The 25,265-nt window shown below is 42.9% G+C and overlaps 1 protein-coding gene across 1 annotated transcript; it reads left to right on the top strand.

Annotated features, from left to right (window-relative positions):
* Window positions 1-3,268: 3,268 nt before the first annotated feature.
* LIN7C (lin-7 cell polarity scaffold C) lies at window positions 3,269-24,324 on the top strand. The gene is made up of 6 exons (XM_075188010.1): window positions 3,269-3,375; window positions 9,631-9,749; window positions 11,361-11,432; window positions 16,071-16,280; window positions 18,862-23,422; window positions 23,601-24,324. The coding sequence occupies exons 1-5, from the start codon at window positions 3,339-3,341 to the stop codon at window positions 19,015-19,017; spliced, it is 594 nt and encodes a 197-aa protein (XP_075044111.1). The 5' UTR covers window positions 3,269-3,338; the 3' UTR covers window positions 19,018-23,422; window positions 23,601-24,324.
* The last annotated feature ends 941 nt before the right edge of the window (window positions 24,325-25,265 follow it).

Below are 25,265 nucleotides of genomic sequence, written 5' to 3'. Positions count from 1 at the left end.
GTGTATGTGTGCCCAGGGTGTCTGTACCAGTGTATGTGTGCCTAGTGTGTGTACCAGTGTATCTGTGCCCAGTGTCAGCGTGCCAAGTGTCCATACCTGTGTATCTGTGCCCAGTGTCAGCGTGCCAAGTGTCCATACCTGTGTATCTGTGCCCAGTGTCAGTGTGCCAAGTGTCTGTACAAGTGTATGCGTGCCTAGTGTGTGTACCAGTGTATGTGTGCCCAGTGTCAGCGTGCCAAGTGTCTGTACTTTTGTATGTGTGCCCAGTGTCATCGTGCCAAGTGTCTGTACTAGTGTATCTGTGCCCAGTGTCAGTGTGCCAAGTGTCTGTACCTGTGTATGTGTGCCCAGTGTGTGTACCAGTGTAAGTGTGCCCAGTGTGTCTGTACAAGTGTATGCGTGCCCAGGATGCCTGTCCCAGTGTAAGTGTGCCCAGTGTGTGCGCGCCTAATGTATATATCAGTGTATGTGTGTCCCTGTATTTCTTGAAAATTACTCACCTTAAGATTCCTAGCTGTTGTACAGGACGGCAGGGCGCAGTCATAGGTCAGAAGAAGTGGGCCCCACCGCGGAGTTTGAACAGGAGTGGCCATCAGACGTGAGGTAGGGGCTGCGCACTGTATCAATAGACTGCACAGTCCCCACTTTGAAAAGAAAGCAAGGAGAGACTAGGGCGCGCTGCACATTCATTCATTCATTACTTAGGCAGACTCGGCGCCCATCCTCCCGCGTAGTACACCCGCACCAAGCGCTGACGTGCGCACTGCGTGTACTTGGGGGAAAAAAAAGCCTGAGACTGCCTCTTGGCGGTGCTGCAGGGGTACCCCTCCCTCTCTCTTGCGCCGACTGCCGGCACACACGCCGAGTGTATTTGAAAAAAAAATCCGGCGCTGCTGACAGGTGAGATGATGCGGGTGGCCCTTGGAGAGAGGGGGGCCCGGGGCATGTGCCCCCTGTGCCCCCCCTTAATCCGGCCATGCCGACGGGCCATATAAATGTCCTCAGCGGGCCGCATGTGGCCCGCGGGCCGTAGTTTGAGGACCCCTGATAAAAAGGATAGTAATATATCTGAACTATATGCTGTGTAGTACATTCTTTGCCTCTAAGGGGTATATTTACTAAACTGCGGGTTAGAAAAAGTGGAGATGTTGCCTATAGCAACCAATCAGATTCGAGTTGTCATTTTGTAGAGTACACTAAATAAATGACAGCTAGAATATGAGTGGTTGTTATAGGCAACAGCTCCACTTTTTCAAACCCGCCGTTTAGAAAATCTAGCCCCAAGTGTCGCTTTTGTCTATGAAGAGGTTTTGCCATTCCTATAGAGCAAAATATATAGAAATATGTATGTGAAGATACGTGGTTCCCAAATCACTCAGACACGGTATTAGAGGAAAAATGGAAGGATGATTTATTCTGCAGAACAGGATTAAATACAGCACGGCCCCGTAACGATAGCAGGTCCAACAAATGAGGAAATCAGTTCAAATAAATTCAGTGAGATAGGTACAGCACAGTCCCCTTAACAGTAGCAGGTCCAACAAGTCAGGAAATCAGTTCAGATAAATCCAGCGAGATATGTTCCACAGCAACTCTCTGGCAGAGCATCACCTCTTGGCCAAAAGTTAATCACACAAGTCCAGCTTCCCGGGTAGCCTCTTTTATCACCTCCTAATCCTCCTTTGGTATCTGCCTGCCCAGTGAAGTTGCAAAAGGTCTTGATTGGTGGGCTGCTTACACTATCCAGCCCCCTCCCCCCGGCCCTTCCCAGGTGTCTTCAATCAGGTGACCCCTACTGGGTCTGGTTGTAGAGCTCACTAGTGGACAATGGGGTGCAAACAGAAATAACAATGATATCTTAATTCACTTAACTCCTAAATGTGCCCTGTGGAGGTGGAATTTAAAGCTGGGTACACACTACACGGTTTTCGTCCAATAATCGGCTCAATCAGCCGACATACGACCGCTCGTTCAAAAGTCGGGTCAGTGTGTGCAGTGACACGATGGTCGAAAGTCTGCCCAAATGATCGATTGTCGCCTCATTTGGTTGGTCGTACCGTTTAATATTTTAGTTCCAATCTCGTTTCCGCTGTGTAGTGTGTATAAACTTCCGACCGATCCACAACAGTGAGTACGAAATTACAGTCATTGCTCACGACAACATGTCTGTAAAAAGTCGGAAAAGGGACGTCCGCTCTTCTCTTTATCGTCCTAAACAAGGCTAGTGTGTATGCAGTCCATGGACCGAGCGATCGGAACATCGATCACATGTAAAATCGCTCGGCATAAAAAGTTGGTTGAAATTTCTGTAGTGTGTAACCAGCTTAACCCCTGAAGTACTTTTCCAAAGATATGTTATAGACACCTCACTGATACTTCCTGATAACCAGGGCCGTAACTAGGGCTGTGCGACAGGGGGCGACCATCCAGGGCGCAACGCTGAAGGGGGGCGCAATTTAGGAATAATTTAAGTTAATTTAGTTAAAATTGAGGGCTAGGGGGGCGGCATTTGTCTTTCTCGCCCCAGGCGCTAGAATTCTAAGTTTCGGCTTTGCTGATAACAACATGGCTGAAAAGTGCAGTTCAGGTATGGAGTAGATTAAGGGGTTGTAACACTATACCTGTTATTTTACAGTGTACATTAGATTTTAGATTAGGGTGAAACTAGTGCAAAATTATGGGGTTTTTTTTATTTCCCATTAAATGTTTGCCTCTCAGTAAATACAGGGTCAATTCTTATCAAACCTGTTTGTCTAAAGTAGAAAATGTTTGGTTAAACTTTAAATAAAATGTAAATTGAAATCAGTAATTGTGTGGAGATGCATAGTGCACAGCCTGCAGTGAAGATCATTCCACATTAGCGTTTCAGGTCTGTGATTTGTGAACAACCAATTGGCTGTAATCAGCTTATATGATCTCACTGCAAACCTCTTCTCCTTCTGAACATAGAAACCATCAAATGCTCACAGATGCTGTTTTTATGTTACCAAGTTGTTCAAACTGTGGGGATAAGTTAATATAAGGTAAAACACAACCACAGTATTGTGGGACTAGAGTTAGCCCTGACATCACATGATATACACAATTAGTGCAGCTTCCTGGTGTCAGCCTAGAGTCAGGGCTCGTATGTATTTGTGCTTTCTCTTTGTCTAATTTGAATTTCAACACTAGGTCCTGAGTCATTAAAGCACACAAAGATAACAGATTATGCATTTTTTTTAAAAAAAAACAAACGCAATTTTGGAGCACGCACATAATAGGCAGACCGAGGGGGGTTTAATCTCAGCGCGTCACCTCCGCTCTGTGGCTTCCGCCCAGTGCTGTCTGCTGGAGACAAGATGGCGGTGTCCGGGGAACCTGTTCGGCTGGACAGAGGTGACTGTGTGGGGGGGACGGGTCGGTGACTGTTGTTATTATCTCAGTGACTGAGGTCTGTGATACTGAGCCCGGTACTAGCTGTCTGTGCCGGGTCTGGTCCCAGGTCCCGGCTGTCACCGAGCTGTGCGGGGTCCTATCAGGTGCCGCTGCCTCTATAGTGAGTGGTGGGGTCGGTGTAGTTATCCCTGGACTTCTCTTATAGGGGTGTGGGGGCTGTAATGGAGCCTCTGCTATAGTGAAGGTCTGTAACAAACCTGTTATTATTCAGTGATAGGGCTGTTTCTGAGCTGCTCTTGCTGGACAGTCTGTGCAGCTATCAGTGAGCCAATTATCTGGAGCCACCTCAATGTGGGTGTGCCACCTGTGCCCGTGGTCCACCTCAATGTGGGTGTGCCACCTGTGCCCGTGGTCCACCTCAATGTGGGTGTGCCACCTGTGCCCGTGGTCCACCTCAATGTGGGTGTGCCACCTGTGCCCGTGGTCCACCTCAATGTGGGTGTGCCACCTGTGCCCAGGGTCCACCTCAATGTGGGTGTGCCACCTGTGCCCAGGGTCCACCTCAATGTGGGTGTGCCACCCGTGCCCGGGGTCCACCTCAATGTGGGTGTGCCACCCGTGCCTGGGGTCCACCTCAATGTGGGTGTGCCACCCGTGCCTGGGGTCCACCTCAATGTGGGTGTGCCACCCGTGCCCGGGGTCCACCACAGCCGTGGGTGTGCCACCCGTGCCCGGGGTCCACCGCAGCCGTGGGTGTGCCACCCGTGCCCGGGGTCCACCGCAGCCGTGGGTGTGCCGCCCGTGCCCGGGGTCCACCGCAGCCGTGGGTGTGCCGCCCGTGCCCGGGGTCCACCGCAGCCGTGGGTGTGCCGCCCGTGCCCGGGGTCCACCGCAGCCGTGGGTGTGCCGCCCGTGCCCGGGGTCCACCGCAGCCGTGGGTGTGCTGCCCGTGCCCGGGGTCCACCGCAGCCGTGGGTGTGCCGCCCGTGCCCGGGGTCCACCGCAGCCGTGGGTGTGCCGCCCGGGGTCCACCGCAGCCGTGGGTGTGCCGCCCGTGCCCGGGGTCCACCGCAGCCGTGGGTGTGCTGCCCGTGCCCGGAGTACACCGCAGCCGTGGGTGTGCCGCCCGTGCCTGAGGTCCACCTCAGGTGTGGGGTGTGCCGCCCGAGCCCGGGGTCCACCTCAGGTGTGGTGTGTGCTGCCAGTGCCCGGGGTCCACCTCAGGTGTGAGGCGAGGCGCCCGTGGCCAGGGGGCTCATCTCAGGTGTGGGGCGAGGCGCCCATGGTCTGCCTCAGCTGAAGTGGTTAATGCTGCATTTCACTGTAAAAATGACATGTGTTTCTTTAACATCAATCACTCTGGTTACCTGTAACATTGATTTGTTCATTTCTCCTTAGTGCTTTGATTCAGGCTGCTATTACTGACTTACAGTTTGCGCAGCGTCCTCTAATTACCATGGTAACTACAGTCAAACTTCACATGATGTGGTGAGCAGAGAGGCTTTGGAATACCCCCCCCCCCCCCCTTCCACTTTCCCATCGTATGACCATCATGGAGCTCCGTGACTGACGCTGAGATCCAGTTACATTTTTTATTCATTATCTTCAGCTTTATGTTAAAAATGTACAAAATGCTGTTTAAATAATAATAGTGACTGTTTTAAAGGGGTTTATTAATTCCAAATCACTAATTTATTAGTTTAGATAAGCCACCTGAACTTCTTTCTTTGCTTTTCGGTCGTGTATTTATGTGAGGCAAGATTTATATATCCTTCTTTACCTGGGAAACTACACAAAGCTGGTCTTTTGATTCAATTAGGGCTGAGAGCACTATTTTATCTCAGGGTAGTGGAAATACAGCAATTCTTATTTCCTGTCTGTATGCTGGTTGGATACCACAGTTCGGACATTGTATGAAGACTTATGAAGTCAAATTACAGTTTAACCTGCAGCTGGATGTGCTATTTTCTGGCCAGCAGCAACACTGAGATATAACTACTGGAGGCAAAAAGACCTATTACACTTCTGCTGGATCGTAGAGTACTGTGTTTCTAATGGAACAATGCATGACAGGGCTCCATAGCAAAGCGGTCCTGACGTGCCAATTGGTCGTCCAACATGGGTGTAGGGATGAGACTAATCAAACCACCGGGTAGCTGGCTCCCACCAAACTTTCCCTGAGGCTAGCTGGTGCTCGAACTTTGTGAATTTGGCCATATAGTTATCGCCTCCCAACCCAACCCCACCTGGCTCTCTGTAGAGAAGAAGGGCACCAGGGAGAGGAGTGGGGGGTTCACCTCCGGGCCCTGTAGCCCACGCACCCTGTATTGTTACGGCCCTGATTACACTATGTACTACTAGTAGGCAGTACTTGTTTTTCCTTTGTCTTATGTGGAGAACCTCTTTAATATAAAACTTTTATATAATAAAATGAACACAGTACCCTTTGGCTATGTTTTATAATTTGTAAATAGTCGGTAGCTGCATTCAATGTAGAGTTAATTTCACCATCCCAAAGAATTAGTTTGGAACTATGTAGAGTATTTTCTGTGTGCAACAGATGGCTGCAAAATGAACAGATATTATGTGGGAGCTGTATGATTTTGGCCTGTGCACATGTAGCTAACATTATTGCATATTTTTATTAAGGAGATATAAGTTACCCAAAAAGCTAGTATGGGTGTCCTGCACAGAGTTGTTCCCAATTGCCTATGTTTAATTGTATTCTTCATTTACTCCCTTCTGAATGTCTGTCAAAGGGTGGTGTCGCACAATATTTTATTAATGAAGGGGGGGGGGGGGGGGAATTCTGCGTTTAAAGCTGCAGGTAATGTTTAGCCAGCAGGAAAACAGCTGAAGCAAATAAAAATAAGCCTCATAGAAGTAAATTATTTAATTTTTGTTACACTTTTGACACAAAAGGATAAACACATAAATATTAAAAGGTCCTTATTTTTTAGTTATACTGCTGATTGTAAACCGATTATGTAACGCCATCACGTGCTAGGGCCCTAGGTTCAATACTGACCAAGGTTCAGGAAAGGGCTGGCAAATTTTGGCCTGCGAGGGGAAACACAAGCGAGTAGCCTAGTCTCTTCTAGCAGTGCACTGCAATGGAAAATTGGGCGTGGCAAAAACCTTACGAACGTGGTTTGTAGTGGCTGTTGTTTTAATAGCCAATAATGTATCTGAAAATTTACGTCAGCGCTGTAAGCAAATACAACACAGCCCATTCAATGCAGAGATTATTCCAGTGATTGCTATACAGTACAGAGAGTATCCTAAAGCTACACTACTGCCTATGGAAATATTTATCCAGGGCTCCTCCATTCCTTTGAAAACTGGGAAAGGGGGGTGGGAGGACCAATCACAAACCGCAGTCTGTCGCACCCCTGATACGGCCTAATTTTTTTATTCTAAAACTTTGGGTTTTTTTTTTTAAATGGGAAAACAATAATAATAATATGGAATCTTTATATATTCAATGTCCTTAAGTCAATGAATCGCATTACAAATAACATCATCACAACTTTAAGTTAAACATATAACGGTATATTGATAATGATACCATAAACAATGGATGCGTTAACTTGTGAGAGGGGAAATCCAGCTTAGAAATTGTTTGAGCATATCAATCAAAATAGGTGTATTATGTGTGTAATGATGTATAATTATAATATTATGATGTATAAGAATAAAGGATTGCTTCGCCGTCAATTTAAAGATAGTAAGGTATATTGATTTGTTGTTTCTGTATTGCAGAACATGACCCCTACCCTAATCTTCCCTTTTTTGTATATTGTACTCCCCATCCTGCCATTGTCACAGATTAAGGTCCATATCCTGACTTCTCCACACTCGCTGCCCCGACAGCCCTCCCCTCATCAGTCCTCACCTTGTGCACCAGTGGCTCAATCCCAATTTCTCAGCGCAGGCTTGGATTTAGGGCTTGATCCATCAATAATCTGTTTTGCTGTTATCAATCATGTCACACTATGGAAAAGCATCCAAGGAAGTAGTAATGGTCATTCTAGAATGAGTATTTCCTACAGAAGTCACTATAAAGTTGATTTGTTTGAGGGGGGCAATATAAAAAATGGTTTTGTCCCTTTTAATGTTGCAAAATATATTGACATAAATGTCATGACTGCTAATACTATGTCGTTGAAAATTGATTGCTATTGTTAATGCTGTTTTAGTTGCATTATTTATTTTATGTGCTGGTCGGATCGGGCTTGTGACTTTTTAAGTGTGGATTAGGCACGTGAGTGGCTACTTTTACAATTTAAGCTGGGTACACACTACACCAGGGGTAGGCAACCTGCGGCTCTCCAGGTGTTGTGAAACTACAAGTCCCAGCATGCTTTGCCAGTAGATAAACAGCAGATAGGTGGCAAGGCATGCTGGGATTTGTAGTTTCACAACATCTGGAGAGCCGCAGGTTGCCTACCCCTGCACTACACTGTTTTCGTCCAATAATCGGCTCAATCAGCCGACATACGACCGCTCGTTCAAAAGTCGGGTCAGTGTGTGCAGTGACACGATGGTCGAAAGTCTGCCCAAATGGACGATTATCGCCTCATTTGGTTGGTCGTACCATTTAATATTTTCGTTCCAACTGGTTTTCGCTGTGTAGTGTGTATAAACTTCCGACCAATCCACAACAGTGAGTACGAAATTACAGTCATTGCTCACGACAACATGGCTGTAAAAAGTCGCTAAAGGGACGTCCGCTCTTCGCTTTATCGTCCTAAACAAGGCTAGTGTGTATGCAGTCCATGGACCGAGCGATCGGACCATCGATCGCATGTAAAATCGCTCAGCATAAAAAGTTGGTCGAAATTTCTGTAGTGTGTAACCAGCTTTAGTGTGCAGGAACAAGATTATGGGATTATTTAAATGAGATAAATGGATGGAGAAGGTATTTACAGGAGCTGGTCCTGATTACTCTGTCAACTAGGAAGTCCCGGAGATCAGATCTTGCGGCCATACTTCTAACCGGACACACTATGCATCTTCCAGCTTGTGCGGAATAGTGCATTTCTAGGTGCTCCTCAACCACTATAAAAACAATAATATCCCCTCTCACCTTATTAATTTAATTCTAAACCAGTATTTCAGGAGTAAACTAAAGTTTAAATGAATGAAGGGGAATCCTAAACTAGACACCCTTGAAATTACGTTTTTATTTCTACTGCATCAGCCAGTCTGGAAAACTGCAATCAACCCTGCAAGATCAGACTGCTCCCAAAGATCGTCCAGTTGGCACACGCCTTGAAATGTGCTTGTTGGACCAGTAGCCACACTTATACACATAAAGAATCATTGTGGTTATATTGAATTTGTGGTGTATAAATGCCCCTACAGACCTTCTCTTTCATCTTCTCTTCCCAGCCATGGGCTTTGGTGACTGGGGCAATACAAGAGTCTGACCAGGACCTGTGTGCATGTTCACCCCGTGTGTGCATAGGCTTCCTCTTGATGCTCCGTTTTACCTCCACAGTCCAGAAGCAGATTATTTGTAACAAAATTGACCCTAGCCTGTGTGTAAGCTACAATGAGGCAGGGACTGATGTGTATTTCTAGTACAGTGCTGCATAATATGATCGGTGAGATAGATATAGTGTTTGTAGGTATCGCTTCTGCCTCACAGCGCTGGGGTCATAAGTTCAATTCCTGACCATGGCCCTATCTGTGTGGAGTTTGTATGTTCTCCCCGTGTTTGCCTGGGTTTCCTTCGGGTGCTCCGGTTTCCTCTCTCACTCCAAAAACATACTAGTAGGTTAATTGGCTGCTATCAAAATTGACCCTAGTCTCTTTGTCTGTCTGTGTGTGTGTGTATGTTAGGGAATTTAGACTGTAAACTCCACTGGGGCAGAGACTGATGTGAGTGAGTTCTCTGTACAGAGCTGTGGAATCAGTGGTGCTATATAAATAAATGATGATGAGAGGTGGTGGAGAGAGCAGGGAAAGCAAAATAGTGCCCTCTCTAAAAGCAGGGAACACCTACTAAATGTGTCTCCTGTATCTTATCTAAATACACCCCATAAAAGAGTATGTATTCTCCTACTCCGCATTAAGCAAGGATTGCTTCCCATAAAATCGTGCATCCCGACTTATGCAGCATATTGGCCCACAAACACTATACATATATTAAAGATAAATTTTATAAAGTGTCTGCACAGCAGTAGATGTTTGGAAATGAGCCTTTTTAACTTCACTATCAACATCCTCTTCTATTTTTTTTTTTTCCAGATATCTCAAGGGCCATTGAGCTACTGGAGAAGCTGCAGAGAAGCGGGGAGGTTCCCCCACATAAACTCCACGCACTGCAGAGAGTCCTACAGAGTGATTTCTGTAATGCTGTGAGAGAGGTGAGAAGCACGAGCCTTCAGTGCTCTGTAAATGTAATGTGTGTCAGCTGTCCAACTGTTAATGTTACAGGAACAATAGAACAATACACAGGCGATCAAGCTCAGAAAGCAAACCGCTCCTGCAACAGGTTCTTGTGAGCTCACTGGCCCAGTAATCGATAAGAAAGCTGCCTGCTTGCCTCAGGCCAGTAGCGTTATCCAGTAGAGCACTGCAGTACCGTTTGAGCTTTCAGGGAACTCAGTGGATCTGGTCAATGTTGCATCAGAGTTTAGTTAGAAATAGCATTCAATATTTAGACGCTATACAACATTTCCAGTCAGTGGAGTTTATAAAGTATAGCCCATTAGGAATTTGTACTATTCAAATAATTTATACCATTTTTGTGGGGCATAGAATCCCATTCATACAGATATTTGTAACTTCAGTTCAAGGGCAACAAATGTAGAGCAGACAGGTTACTAGCCGTAATTATAAATAGTGATTGTTGTTTCGGCAGTCACACATGGTTTACAAGTGAACAGATCATCAAGCTGCCAGGTTGAATCAGATGATGTTACCCTACAGCATGTCATAGTTCCTACATGTAGAATGCACACTAGATCAGGTACGCCACATGCTGCCATATTGGGTGGGTATGTCAGAGTGCAGCTCTCTTTAACTTTCTTTCTGTAAAGTGGAATTAAACAAAAAAAATTATGAAAATACTGATATTAAGAAATCCTCAGAAAGGCTTTAATTCAGACACAGGGATAAATGGAAGATCTATATTGATTTGCATCATTTTTACAGTTTTAGCCTTTAGTGGCACGATAATGTCTCTAACATTCAGTGGTAAAGAATATATACTGACAGCCAAGACATTTCAATGATTATTGCTGCTAACGGAATAGTGTATTAATCAGTAGTCAGTGACTGGGTATGTGGGATGATTATCCATAGGAACTTGGTGGCACCCAGTGAGCAGCTGGTCTGTCATACAAAGAGAAGTCACATAATTCCGCCACCCTTTACAAAAACATTTTAAACAGATGACTTTTTTTTTTTTTTATGTCCTGGTCATCGGTGGTAATCACTTTAACGGTGCTGATAACACCGACAGTGACTACCACGAAGAAAAAAAACTAAACTAAACTGACTTGGCCGAATCCTAATAAATGAGGACTGACCTTTACAAAGAACGGCAGTCTGTTTTGACATCATTTTAAATTGTGATCTGTATGTCAGTATTTTTAAAGCGTCAATGCCGCTTCTCATCTGAGCAAAGTCTTACACTTAGCTTTACGTATAGGGTTAGGAATAAGGTTAGGGACCCGTCCTTGCCGCTTTAAAAATACTGACATACAGGTCGCAATTTAAATTGGCGTCAAAACTCACTGCCGTTCTTATTGGTGCTCGTGATTTGTGAACACACTGTCGGGGACTTGTTCTGTCACTGTAAAGGTCAGTCATCATTTATTAGGAATCGGCCAAGTCAGTTTCGTTTTTCTTTTAGCCCTACTGCCTGTCGCTTTTACCGCCTCCGGAAATTCGTACCCCACCCCTGGTCATTGGGGAAGTGTGGGGGGAGGGAACAGTCATGATATTCCTATTTTTATTTTATTTTTTTTCAGGTCTATGAACATGTTTATGAGACAGTGGATATCAATAGTAGCCCGGAAGTGAGAGCCAATGCCACCGCTAAGGTAAGACCCGTCAGACCTATGCGTACGTACTGGCACAGCAATGCCCCTACCTACAATCCTTTTTCCATCTAGATGCTTTACTGCAATTCATCTTCCTCCCATAGTGCGCTTTCACTAGGTCACCTCCGTACAGCCCTCTCTGCTCCATGTTGTCTGTATACAAAACTGTTTGGCTACTTACTGTTCCACTAGCTTACTCCTCCAGACCAGATATTAAAATCGCCCCCAATCCCATTATGCTGAATGTTTCCATGGTTGCAGGTGGGGCAGTTAGCTTTAACAATCTAAATTATCATTTATTTGTATAGCGCCAGCTATTTATATAGCGCCACTAATTCAGATGAGATTTGTCACTCCCATCCGTCCCTGCCCCATTGGAGCTTACCATTTAAATTCCCTACCAGACACAGATTAGGGTCAATTTGATAACAGCCTACTAACCTACTAGTATGTTTTTGGAGTGTGGGAGGAAACCCCTGCAAAGAAATAAATAAAATAATAAATTCAACCCGTTCCCTGGTCTGGCTATTACAGGGCATTGCACTACTTCCTACTACTGGGGCTGACATTTTATCATTAATACCCCATTTAGCACGTGGCCCTGCAGGAGAGACATTGCATGTTTAACTCAATACTGATGTTTACTAAGCTGAGCTGCAGTGTGCAAAAGCGATGTTTACCACCCTGTAGTAAGAGGACAGGAAAAACAGCTGTCATATTGTTAATTCTCCACTGGATGGCAGTAGGGTTTGTTTTCTTTAAATTTTCTACTGGATGGTCTATAGCAGTGTTGGCTAACCTGTGACACTCCAGGTGTTGTGAAACTACAAGTCCCAGCATACCCTTCCAGCAATAAGCTGCTATGTATTGGCAAAGCATGCTGGGACTTGTAGTTTCACAAACACCTGGAGTGTCACATGTTAGCCAACACTGGTCTATAGTTTTATGGCTGTATTGATTACAAAGTCACTAAACCTGTGATACTTTTTCATTTTAGAGCAACTTGTATCTTGTGACTTTTATAATGTATGGGCCTGATTCATGTCTGATCGCAGTTTGCACGCAAGTTGTGTTTTTAAAAGAGTGCGGGACTTGAACTTAGTTCCGGCCGTATTCAAATCCATGTCTCAAAATACATTTTTCTTTGAATCTTGGGGTACGTGCTCTTGGCCTCTGTGCTCGCTTTACGTAAGACCGAACTACATTTCTTTACATTAATTGCATAAAGATGACTTCAATTTGTACTGTACGTACAATGCGTTTTTATAGCCTATATTAGTTACATGCAGTTGTTCTGTGACGGCTATTGACATACATACGTGTCAGTCATCAGTGTTTCGGCCATGAACTGTGTTCCTTGGCATGATGTCAGTTTCTGTGCATGTGCAGATATATTTCATGCAAGGTATGTACAAATATAATTCAGGCCCTATATGTATAAACTCCCCAGACCATGTAACAACTGCAAACAATTCTCCTCTGTCATCTATTTTATCTTGCTTGTAGTTTCCTTCATTATGTTTGTAGACTACAAGTCTGCTGTGTGTCATCTATTTAGTCCCGATAAACTCCTGATACTGCAACATATTTGGAATTGGTCTGACTAGTGTTTAAGGTTAGTTAACCTTTAATAATTGTTTCTGTATCTTGGACCGTACCATTGTCCATTGCAGACAATAATGCCTTAACCTTGGGCGACCTGCAATTCAAGAAGGATTTTGGTTTCCAGCCAAATAGCAGCTTGTGATGCAATAATGGGTGCAGCTACACTCCTAGCACCTTGTGGTTGACAGGAGAAAGTATTTAAAAACAACTCCACAGTAATAACAGGATCTTATTAAAGCTTGGCTTTATTAGAATCCTAAGGTGCGGTTGTTGTAAATGTATCCTCAGATGTGGTACTTTTCCTGTGTAGTATTTAACGTTACTTTCATAAGTAAAGACTGCGCTGAGCCTGCTTAATATTAGGTATTTAATACAGTATCATTGGAATTTTTTCTACAAACAATATTACACTGTTTCTAGTCTGTTATCATGGACTTTAACCAACTCACTGCCACCAAAGTAGAATCTACTGCAGCACCTATGCTGCACACAGGGGGTCACTGATGTCGGTTTGAAATCTACTGGTATCTATTCCCATTACGCTGTTAGCAGCCTAGAACTTCAGTGAGCATCTGGTTCACATGTACAAAGTGTGATTTAATTGTTTTCTGAATATCTGATGGCTTCTCGGATATGGGAGAAAAGAGATTTCATTGGCATTGCTATCTCCGTGTATCATAAAGCATCTAGCGGTCTAGTATCATAATCCTCATCACCATTTATTTATATAGCGCCACTAATTCCGCAACGCTGTACAGAGAAGTCATTCACAGTCCCTGCCCCATTGGAGCTTACAGTCTAAATTCCCTAATACACACAGAGATAGAGAGAGAGAGAAACAGACTAGGGTCCATTTTGATATCAGACCTACTAGTATGTTTTTGGAGTGTGGGAGGAAACCGGAGCACCCGGAGGAAACCCACGCGAACACAGGGAGAACATACAAACTCCACACAGATAAGGCCATGGTCGGGAATTGAAATCATGACCCCAGTGCTGTGAGGCAGAAGTGCTAACCACTGAGCCACCGTGCTATAGCAATGAGAGTGTGTTCATAATCCGGCATCTGGAGGAGACTGTCTTGTGTATCAGAATATTAAATTACTGCTATTTACTTTATGCTATTTCTCGTTTAAAGGGCACATAACTCCTATTCAATATGATTCGGATCCTCTCTCTCCCTCAGTGCCCCTTGTGTTTTATGTGCTCTAACCAAACCTTTAGTGAAACTCAAGCAAGTAGCATTGCATGCTAATACTTGCTACACAAGAAAGTGTTTAAAAAGGTTTGATTTTATTCATATATTAGGAGCCAATACAAAAATACATTATACATATTCAGTGTCCCTGTAAACGTTAAAAGTAGCAGAATAAAATAAGGGGTGTATCTGGGTTTAATTAATCTTGCGAAAGGAGCTAAGACAAAAGTGCATTTTTAATAGAAGCAACAGGAAGCCACAGGCTGAGAATTGGATGGTGAAAGAAGCCAAGTCCTCCATCAGCACTTAGTAGTAAGAAAACTGTTGTATCAAATAAACTTCTAGATCGAAGGTCATGCATCACAATTGTTTCTATTCTTTTAATACCCAAACATTTAGCGCTGAGATTTAGCAGTGTAGCAAAGGTCCGTGGTGGGCAATTAAGAAACTGCAGTAAAGAAATGTTGGCGTTCTTTAAGAGTTCCATAATTGTATCTGTCAAACCCTCAAATAATACTCGCTCCTTAAGCTGGGTACACACTACAGAAATTTCAACCAACTTTTTATGCCGAGCGATTTTAAATGCGATCGATGTTCCGATCGCTCGGTCCATGGACTGCATACACACTAGCCTTGTTTAGGACGATAAAGAGAAGAGCGGACGTCCCTTTAGCGACTTTTTACAGCCATGTTGTCGTGAGCAATGACTGTAATTTCGTACTCACTGTTGTGGATCGGTCGGAAGTTTATACACACTACACAGCGGAAAACGAGATTGGAACGAAAATATTAAACGGTACGACCAACCAAATGAGGCGACAATCGCCCACTTGGGCAGACTTTCCACCATTGTGTCACTGTACACACTGACCTGACTTTTGAACGAGAGGTCGTATGTCGGCTGATTTAGCCGATTATTGGACGAAAACAGTGTAGTGTGTACCCAGCTTTAGGCTGGGTGCACACAACATTACTCCAGTTTTTCTTTAATCCGCTCCATAAATATCACTATTTGTTTTGGTTACTTCATCTGGCTCAGCTTTTATGTGGTATTTGCGCTGGAGTCTCTATCAGGGTAGTAGATAAAGGTAATCTTTAGATCTTTGATCTCCTGGCAGTAAATTTATCAAGCTGCGGGTTTGAATAAGTGTAGATGTTGCCTATAGCAACCAATCAGATTCTAGCTGTCATTTTGTAGAATGCACTAAATCAATGATAACTGGAATTGATTGGTTGCTATAGGCAACATCTCCACTTTTTCAAACCCACAGCTTGATAAATTTGCCCCCTGGACTCTCACTTAAACGGCTATTTTCATGGAGACCAGTTTTGCTTGAGAAACACAGACTGTCATGGACAAAATGGCACCTACACAAAAGTCAAAACGGAACCATAATCTATCCCCCATTGAAATCTAATGCTGCAGAGAGAGCTTAAGTTTTATTTATTTAGAGGGGGAGCAATAAATAGCGCTGCAGTAATAAATAGTTAGGGGTACCGCCATATTGTCTCTTTCTATTACCGCTGCATTACTGTAGGAGCTGTATATATCGCTCATCCCTACTAAGAGCTCTGTTTCTACATGCGCCGTCTGTGGATTAAAAGGTTTTGTATCGCCCACTGTACTAAACGGATTGCAGTACTCGATCATGTTAGACATACTGTTGTGCAGTGCATCCCAGGCCAAAGGGATTAGTGGCTAGATGGGACCTAGCAAATGCATGCTATAGTCAACCACCATCCAGACAACCTATTGCTGTATTCAGTCTAAAAGTGTGGTATATCTCCCTTTCTGTCTGCAATTCTGTAAGTAAAGTCTGACTCTTGTTTTGTAGGCAACCGTGGCTGCTTTTGCTGCAAGTGAAGGGCATTCCCACCCCAGGGTTGTTGAACTCCCCAAAACAGAAGAAGGACTTGGATTCAACATAATGGGAGGGAAAGAGCAAAACTCTCCCATCTATATTTCTCGTATTATACCAGGTGGGATAGCAGATAGACACGGAGGACTGAAGCGTGGAGACCAGCTGCTCTCAGTTAATGGTGTGGTAAGGAAGCTGCTCATACTCAGTCTTTTCACAATCCATGCGAAAGTTCTGCAATTAGAGGAACTAATCTCTGTTTGCTGTGAGTGTAAGTATATTAGTCGCAGCAAAGGTTGAAGAACATAATTAAACCTCTTATTCAATCGCAAGCTAATCCTTTTATATTAGAGGGTGACACTTGGCAATAATGCTTACTTGTTACACCCCCCTTACCCAACTAATTTAGGAGAAACTCACCACTTCAGTGCTGCAACTGATACTTATACTAGCCTAGTAACCGGCAGAGGTTTTAATATAAATTCCGGGTATTAAATGGTTGCTTATGCAATTGTTTAGATGTTGTGGCTTCTCCAATCAGCTCCATTGAAAACGATTCACTCTTTAATACATTGCTCAAAGGTGCAAATCTGCCCGAAAATCAGATTTTATCTGTCTAGTGCAGGCCCAGCCAACCTGTGACTCTCTAGGTGTTGTGAAACTACAAGCCCCAGCATGCCCAGCCAACTATTGGCTCTCTATCTATTGGCAAAGCATGCTGGGGCTTGTAGTTTCACAACACCTGGAGATCCACAAGTTGGCCAGGCCTGGCCTAGTGGAAGTTGGATCATGAAAGCAAATGTCTGATTGCTGTGTGTTTAGTGCAGATTTGCACATTTGGGCAATGATCTTGTAATCTGTTGAAGATGATGTTAATGGTGAACTGAAAGTTAAGCTGTCGCCCATGTTTTTAATCTGTTATTACAGCAGGATTTGTTTCCAGTGTAGCCACACAGAAAGTGGGTGAAATAAGTATTGAACACATCAAAATTGTTCTCAGTAAATATGTGGTTGACGTCACTTTCATGCAATACTGGGGGCTTGACTTCATATACAACCACATAATTGATTGGAGAATATCTGTAAAAAATTAAAGTGTATCGATTGATTCAATATAAATACACTTGTCAGTAAGAGGTCCCATGTTTGGTTAGTACATTGTCAAACAAGCTGTATCACAAGAAACAAAGAAAAGGTTAAAAAAGCAACAATCAGGGGGAAGAATAGAAGGATGATTTCAAAGACTTGTAATATCCTCGGACCACTGTGAAGTCCACCATAAAGAATAGGGAGAGCATGGAACGTCTGTGAAGTTGTTTATAACAGGCTGCCCTCCAAAGCTGAGCGTTCATGCGAGAAGGGCACTTGTTAGGGCTGATAACAATAGGCCTATGGACACTGACAGAATTAGTCTTCCATGACGAAGATGAGAAACTGTCCATCAACCAAAAATAGCAGAAAGCTACACTTCATGGGAGTGTGGCAAATAGAGAACCACCATGTGAGAGCCTCATACGGAGAGATATTCTGTGGTATGATGAGGCCAAAATGTAAAAGTAACCTGGGGGTCTCTGTGCTAGGTGCTGTGTTTGGAGTAAACTGTATATATACATTGCTCAGTGAGCAATGTCCAGTAGTCTCCCTCACCCACCCTTTAGTTTCCCTCACTGTTGACAACACTGCTGCTTGAAGTTTACTCCAGTTTGGACATTACTAATCCATTTACTCATCATTTCCCGCCTTGACTACCGCAACCCCCCTGTTTGGCTTTCCCGTCACATGTCTGTCCCTGCCTGGTACACTCTATCCTAAATGCAGCGGTGAGACTGACATGGCTCAGCGGTCACACAGATCTGCACTATTTTGCAAATCTCTACACTGGCTACCCATACCCCAGAATCCAACTCAGCCTACTTGCACTCACCTGCAAACCTCTCCCCAACAGCTCGCCCTCTTATATTTTTGACCTTGTTACCCCCTTTCTCCCTCACGCCCTCTTAGATTTCAGTGAACTGGGCCTCGCCTTCTCTTTGATAACCACCTCTCACGCCAACCTCCAAGACTTCTGTGCTGCTGCTTACTTATGGAACTCCTACCGCACCTGACCACATGCTCCACCAACATAACTAGTTGGCTGGCTCCCAAAACTAACTTCACAGTAGCATGCCCTACTCCTACCTGCTACTACTCCCCCTAGGTACAACCACCTACTGTCCCAATCTCCACTCCCAAGTTCCACTAGCTTGTATTGTTTTAACATTGCACTCTACATCTGTTAACCATCAAAAACAAGGCATTCTCTACCGTCTGTCTCATGACTTTTTGCATTAACATTATATGTACTTGTTATGTTTCTATATATGATTGTTTGTACAATTTGTTATACCACAACTCCAGTTTTAGAAGTTGCACACTTGTTGGTACTGGCTCCTAAATTTAGTTGGCTCTTAAACAGAGACTTAAAAGGGAGCTTGTCACAATACCCCTGTGGGTGGGCTAGGGGCAATAGGGAGCACATGGAGTCGTTTTGCGGTGATTGGGGCAGCCTGGAATTATAAGAGTCACTTTGGGAAAAGTTCCTCCCCAACCGTATCATTGCCCAGTATCAAATGTGTGAGGGAGCTGAACCAGCTGCTCCGCCCATTGCTAACCACTTGGTCACTGGGTGGGTGGGGAAATTGCCTGTGAGGATCTTAGAATGTACAGTTGTTAATCACGCAACACTGTGCCTAGACTGTAACTGTATGTCTTACTGTTTCCTGTACAGAGCGTTGAAGGCGAGCACCACGAGAAAGCCGTTGAGCTCCTGAAAGCTGCCCAGGGGAAGGTAAAGCTGGTGGTGCGATACACCCCACGAGTCTTGGAAGAAATGGAGTCCCGCTTTGAAAAGATGAGATCGGCAAAACGCCGGCAGCAGAACTAGGAGAGCGCGGTGTTCACACAAGACACAAACTTTCATTTATACTGTAGAATAAACGTAGTTCCCCTGTGAACTACCAATACAATGCTCGATCTAGGTTCAAGTACACAGCTGAGAATCCAATACCGTACAGGTTGTTCTCACAGGAATGTTCAAACGTTTACAGGGCAGCTTTTAATTACCCTCTTTTTTTAATCTCCGAAGAAGTAAAAATCAAAAAAACAAAACATTTTTAATATGGTGATGTAATTAGACATTTGTAAACTGTTTTTTCTTCAAACCTTATTCTGCATCATGTTATATTTCACTTTATTTGGAATAGGTCTTGTTATTTAAACCTTGTGATGGATGTAATAGAAGACATAGATTTAAAACAGTTGCTTTATTTTAAACCTTGTGTTGGTGGATTTGCAGAGCCCCATTCTTAACTTAAAGGGTAGCTCCAGGTAAAATGTAATTTCTACCCAACATTCTCCCTCCTCCATCTAGCAGAGTCATGGAGTCCCCACGATTTGGGAGAACTCTCCACTGCTGCAAACCATGAGCCGTACAGATTCTGCCATCTGTCCAGTCAGCACACGCTGTTTAACTGCCCGCTCCTAATGTCTGTTCTCAGTGCCAGGAGCGTTGCCACACTGGCAGGGGTGACTTCTGAACTGCGGGGGATCCCTGGTATGACGCCCACAGTTCTGCTGGTTGTAATGGGAATGCTGGTTAAAAATAACTTTTTAGCTGGAGTTAACCTCCAAGACATGGTTTGTACTGTGATATAATGTTTTGTGGGTAGAAGATGGTGCTGTGTTCCTTCCTGATTAGTGGTACTGGGCATTGATCATTTTTAAATGTTTTGTAAATTTAAATTGAAATCGAATGTAGTTTTAGTTGTTTCGTTGATGCGATCAGTAAACTATTTGTCACATAATGTTTTAAAGAATAATGAACGCTAAAATATATGTACGCCTTGTATCCTTTTTAGGTGGGTGCTAATGTCTCTGCTCTTTAACCTTTCTGCTGCTGGTGCTGAGAGGCAGTGGAAGAGGTACTGGCAAAGGTCTGGCCTTATAAGCATTATGAACGGGTTAAAAACACTATACTTCTAGGACCAAAGTTTTCAGAGTAAATCATAGTGAAGAAATCATTTGTACTTATTCATGCCTCTATTTTACTTTTGAGAAGGGCTTGTTCATACAGGTGTATTTGAATCCTGTGCGGTCCGTTATACTCTAGTGCATCTCTGAACAAGCCAAAGTGGTTCCTGTGTTTTATTCTGTATCTGTGCATTAACTACTAGGTGCAATGGAACTAGAGTACAAATATATCCATTGAGCAAGCTGCGCAGTTTGACACTTTTTCAGGAATTTGTACTCCTGCTTTGACAAGCGATGATAATATGGTTTAGGATACGGTTATATGTCCTGCCCTCTTTAGGGAGCAAGTGCGTCCAATATGAGATTATTTAGTAATTAAGGTGGCTATAAAAGTAAATTAACCCAATATATAAGTATGAAATGTCTAACAAGTGCAGAAGTGGATTTATCAGCAGTTCAGGAAGTCTGATGCAATTACCTGTGCTAATAATTAATCACCCTGCTCTTGTGAAAGAACATTATCTGCTGGCCTGATGAGGACTGGCTTATCATTGTCTGTTAGACTGAAGCTCCACTTTGAGCTTTAACGGACTAAGGGCAAACTTTAAACCCAAGTCTAAATCAGCACCTGTGTGGTCAAGTATAGGATGTTCCAGGCTGTTGTAAAGAAGCCCTGAATAAAAGTGTCTACTTTCACACATTTAGCTTAAAGTATATAAATATAGTATAAATGTTTGAGTTAATAATATCCTTTTTTGTAAAGACAACTTGAATTTTAGTATTGGCTTTTCTTTATTCCACAGTTACTATATGTATCCACTAGATGTCGCTCTTGCATCACAGTTTAATACACCTTGATAATACTATTCTACAGCTGGAAACCAGCTCTGATTTATAAGAGTGAAGCCTACCCATTAATTTGAAGCCTGTTACATCAGTGAGGAATGAGGCACTTTATACCTCTTGACTCGGTTGGGTCATTAGCGCCTAGTGAATTGATAGTCTGCCTATGTCTTCAGCCCAGTGAATGGATGTCTCCTCTGTGCGTAGGTGATTGGTACACTGTAGGTGTAGATTAAATTACATCAGGTACAAGTAAAATTTGTAAAGGTCTAATTACAAGTTTAGGATTTCAGTGACACTTGGTTTGAGAACTATACATTTTCGTTCCAGGATTATTTGCTAAATTTTAAATAAAATTTAAAAAAAAGCCATTCTCAAAAAAAAAAAAAACATAGTAAGTACAGCAAATTCTTAATATTAAAAGAGAAGTGCAATGTATTTTAATGGGAGAAAGTGTTTTTTTTGTTGGGTGTAGTACCTTTTCACTCCGTACAGGTGGCAGCGTTTCTCTGTGCTTATTATGGAGAATCTCTCATGTAGTCTCAAATCTTTGCCCTGGCATGTATTATGTAACAACACGTCAAATGTATTTTATTTAAAAAATAAAAGTATTGCTCTCCACTTATGAGGTTAATCAATATGAGTGAATCAATCAGCAATGAGGACACCCTCGTTTTAAAGAACAGCATTTGTTACATGCTTGGTGCTACATGAGAACAAGTTATTTAACAAAGACTTTCCAGTACTTCTCAGTTATATGGGTGTCACTTTTACATTCTGAAAGCTCCCATCAGCTCAGCGTACATTAGCTGAATTGAGTGAACCGCGTCAGATAAGCTTGTGAACATTTATCTGATAGCACATACTATATTGCGGTAAATTGACAGTGTAAGATCGCTAAGTGGTATTCAGATCTCCCACTGCCTGGCTGACAGTGTCATTTATTCACTACACACATACAGCAGGAGGTTTGAAAACTGTTCTCAGCCTGCACTGAATACCCTCTTGTCAGAGATGGCCTTGGATCGGGATCTCCCTCTTTGGGGGTTCAGAGGGGCTGTGCTCATTGGACCTCAGAGCTGATAGAATATACACATGGTACCAGTAAAGTGGCAGGGGTATCCTCATAAGACCTGGTGACGTTTTCTAATATTCTGTTTTAGTCATTCTTAGCCAAACACCAATTGGTTCGAGGAGAAGTGCAGGGTGTCACCAGGGGGTGCACTGAACTAGTGTTACTTTTCAGTGCATACTCACAGTTGACAATTGTTTAAATTTTACTTGGTTGCTCCAGTCCTCCACCCACTGCATGGCACAGAAAATGGAAATGATTGTGAGTTGAGGAACGGGACCCCCACCAGACTACGACTCCAGGGGATGGCTTCTATATTTTCTTCAAATAATGATGAAATTGAGTTTCTTTAAACACTGAACTAGGGTGTATGTTCTAGCCTATAGGCATTAATTAAGCCTATTTTAAATGAGAATAATGTATTATGTACAGTGATCTATTGCTTTTTTTCTTTGTGGTATGTTTATGTATGCCCACTGCTGTAGTGCTTATATATCGGTTCATATTACATAGAATGGTACTTTTGGGATCCCTGGTTTAAGCAGTTCATCCTGTACAGCTGTGTTTTTGTTTGTTTTTTGTTTATATGTAATATAGAATACTTGCCAATGTTATATACCCCCCCACACACTTCAATGTTTATATACCCTATACAATAAAATAATTCTATGGTTGCTGAATTGTTCAACATTTTAAGGCTTCTTTGTTTACAGTTTGTCAAACCGATCTTAGAGGATTATGTATGTTACAATATATCTAGAGGCAAACAAACCAACATATGCAAATCTGGTATTATTAAATGTACTTCTGTTAATGTCTAGGCAGTAAAATATGGACTCTTAATGTCATGGCTCCCTCATGCCTTTGTGTGAAGGATTGTATACTCCTAATCAACAGTGAGTGAATACTACTAGAAGTTATATCCCTATAGTTATTTTACAAGGTCAACTAATAAAGTGCACGGCAGTTGGTTAAAGGAAAACGGAACCGTTTCCAAGATTCTATCTCAAATATTTAAGCCAGGCCTGTCCAACCTGCGGCCCTCCAGGTGTTGTGAAACTACAAGCCCCAGCATGCTTTGCTGATAGACAACCAGTTGATAGCTGGAAGGGCATGCTGGGACTTGTAGTTTCACAACATCTGGAGGGCCGCAGGTTGGACAGGCCTGATTTAAACTATCATTTTTGTATTCGGGGATCACCTTTCTGGTTTCTTGTAGCTGGTTAGATGCTCTCTTTACTGCTGTGTTGGGTTAGTTAGTATTAAAATGGACCTGTCATCTACACGCAGTGGATGCATCCAGTTTGTGTGCTGAACAATCTACTTTGCTATGATCCAAGGCCTGATTTTGGTTCCTAGTGCATTGATAGGCTTCATTGTGTGTAGGTCCCAGGTACACATTAAGGCAGGGTTTCCCAAACCCAGTCTTTAGGGCTCCCCAACAGTGCAGGTTTTCCATATCTCCTTGCTGGAGCACAGGTGTATTCATTACTGACTGACACATTGTAACAGATCCACAGGTGGTCCTAATTATGTCACATGTTATCCAGAAAACCTGCACTGTTGGGGAGCCCTGCATTAAGGGGTATATTTACTAAACTGCGGGTTTGAAAAAGTGGAGATGTTGCCTATAGCAACCAATCGGATTATAGCTGTCATTTTGTAGAATGGACTAAATAAATAACTAGAATCTGACTGGTTGCTATAGGCAACATCTCCACTTTCTCAAACCCGCAGTTTAGTAAATATTCCCCTCCAGCTAGTAGAATGGACACCTTATTTTTCCAGCTCTCCAGATCTTAGCTTCTCATAGTAGAATAATTCTGCACTTTTCTGCCCACTAAGACTGGACTCCATCCTAGAACGGGCGCTGGCGTTATCACCCGCTCCATGTTATGCCTTGCTGCCCTGCTTTTGTAGTAAGAAGATATGTATTACAACTAACAAAGCAGGTGTTTCCTCCTGGGATAGAGGAGTTTCCATATTCAGAAGTATGAATTGCTACCTTCTATACAGTGTACGTTTGCAGACATTGTCATTGTACTAGTACCCATTGCCACCACCAAATTAATGCATGGCTTGTGATTATATGTATGTATTTGCAACTTCACAGTATTTTTATGTTATCCTAGCAAAAAAAAAATTGTGGATAAAGGGGTCACAAATTGAAGCAAACATTACCTGCGACCACTGTATGCTTCTATTGTCGTATTTATTTACATGTAGATTTGTTTTGTGATTATGTTTTAGAGCTTTTTATTATGAAAGGTATTTGGATAAAAATAAAGAATTCTAAAACTTCAAAAATGGTAAATGAGTGACTAACTTTTATCACCTAGATACAAATCATTGTTTGACTAATGACTGTTCTTATTTGTACGGTTATTTTAGTAACATGTTCTGCTAGACTATTTGTTTAACTCTTCAAGCTGCCCCAGAAAACACACTGATGGGTAACGTACCCCAAGAGGCCCCACAACACACTGTGATGACTATCCGTAGAGAGACTGATTGTAATGCTTAAACTGGGATACTAACTGCATGTGCTGTGTGTAGGATATATAATAATTGGTCAAAACACGACTGCAACATAGTTGCCAGCAAGCTTACTATTCCTCCACCAATTGATTATAGGTCTAATTCAGGCAGAACATAAGGGAAAATGGTCTGAATAGCTATACAGAGATGATATATTGGGCTCTATAAAAGAAGCAAATTCAGTTTCCCTAGACCAGGGGTCAGGGAACTGTTTTTACCTTTTGCCCCCAAATATATTTAGATACGCCAACGTTACCCCCTTGATTTCAAGGAAGGAAATCATATATTTATTATTGGAATTCAAAACTTTATTGAATCTATTCAAAATGTCTTTGAAAGCTTCAACTTCAAAACTTCAGGTTTTGGAGAAATGATGTTGCTTCATTTTTTTTATATGAGAGCATCAATATTGGGGCATTTTGATATCAGAATATCAGAGCAATTTGGATACGGTCTTCAGCGTCCGATTAATCTGCTTTGTTTTTATGTTCGTTAGAGTCGGAAATCCTTGTTCGCAAAGGTAGGTTGTTGCAAAAGGCAGCAACTTTTTGACTGCCTCCTCATGTGTAATTTTGAATGCCTTTGCAGCTGTTGACATCAAAAAAATATGACAGATCTGCTTTGTTTTCAAATGCAATATGGGCTTCATTATTGCATCAAAGCTCAAGAAGTGCCTCTGCCAACCCTTGAGGCTCTGCTGGTACAACAGC

Source organism: Mixophyes fleayi, chromosome 10 (genome assembly GCF_038048845.1).
Source record: "Mixophyes fleayi isolate aMixFle1 chromosome 10, aMixFle1.hap1, whole genome shotgun sequence".
NCBI classification, from domain to species: Eukaryota; Metazoa; Chordata; class Amphibia; order Anura; family Limnodynastidae; genus Mixophyes; species Mixophyes fleayi.
The sequence above is the reverse complement of the archived record's forward strand: the minus strand, read 5'-3'. Positions and strand labels throughout refer to the sequence as shown.

Coding starts and splice junctions, on each gene's coding strand:
- LIN7C (XM_075188010.1), top strand. CDS start 3,339: ATGGCGGTGTCCGGGGAACCTGTTCGGCTGGACAGAG. Junction 3,376..9,630: donor ACCTGTTCGGCTGGACAGAG/GTGACTGTGTGG, acceptor TTTTTTTTCCAG/ATATCTCAAGGGCCATTGAG. Junction 16,281..18,861: donor TGCTCTCAGTTAATGGTGTG/GTAAGGAAGCTG, acceptor TTTCCTGTACAG/AGCGTTGAAGGCGAGCACCA.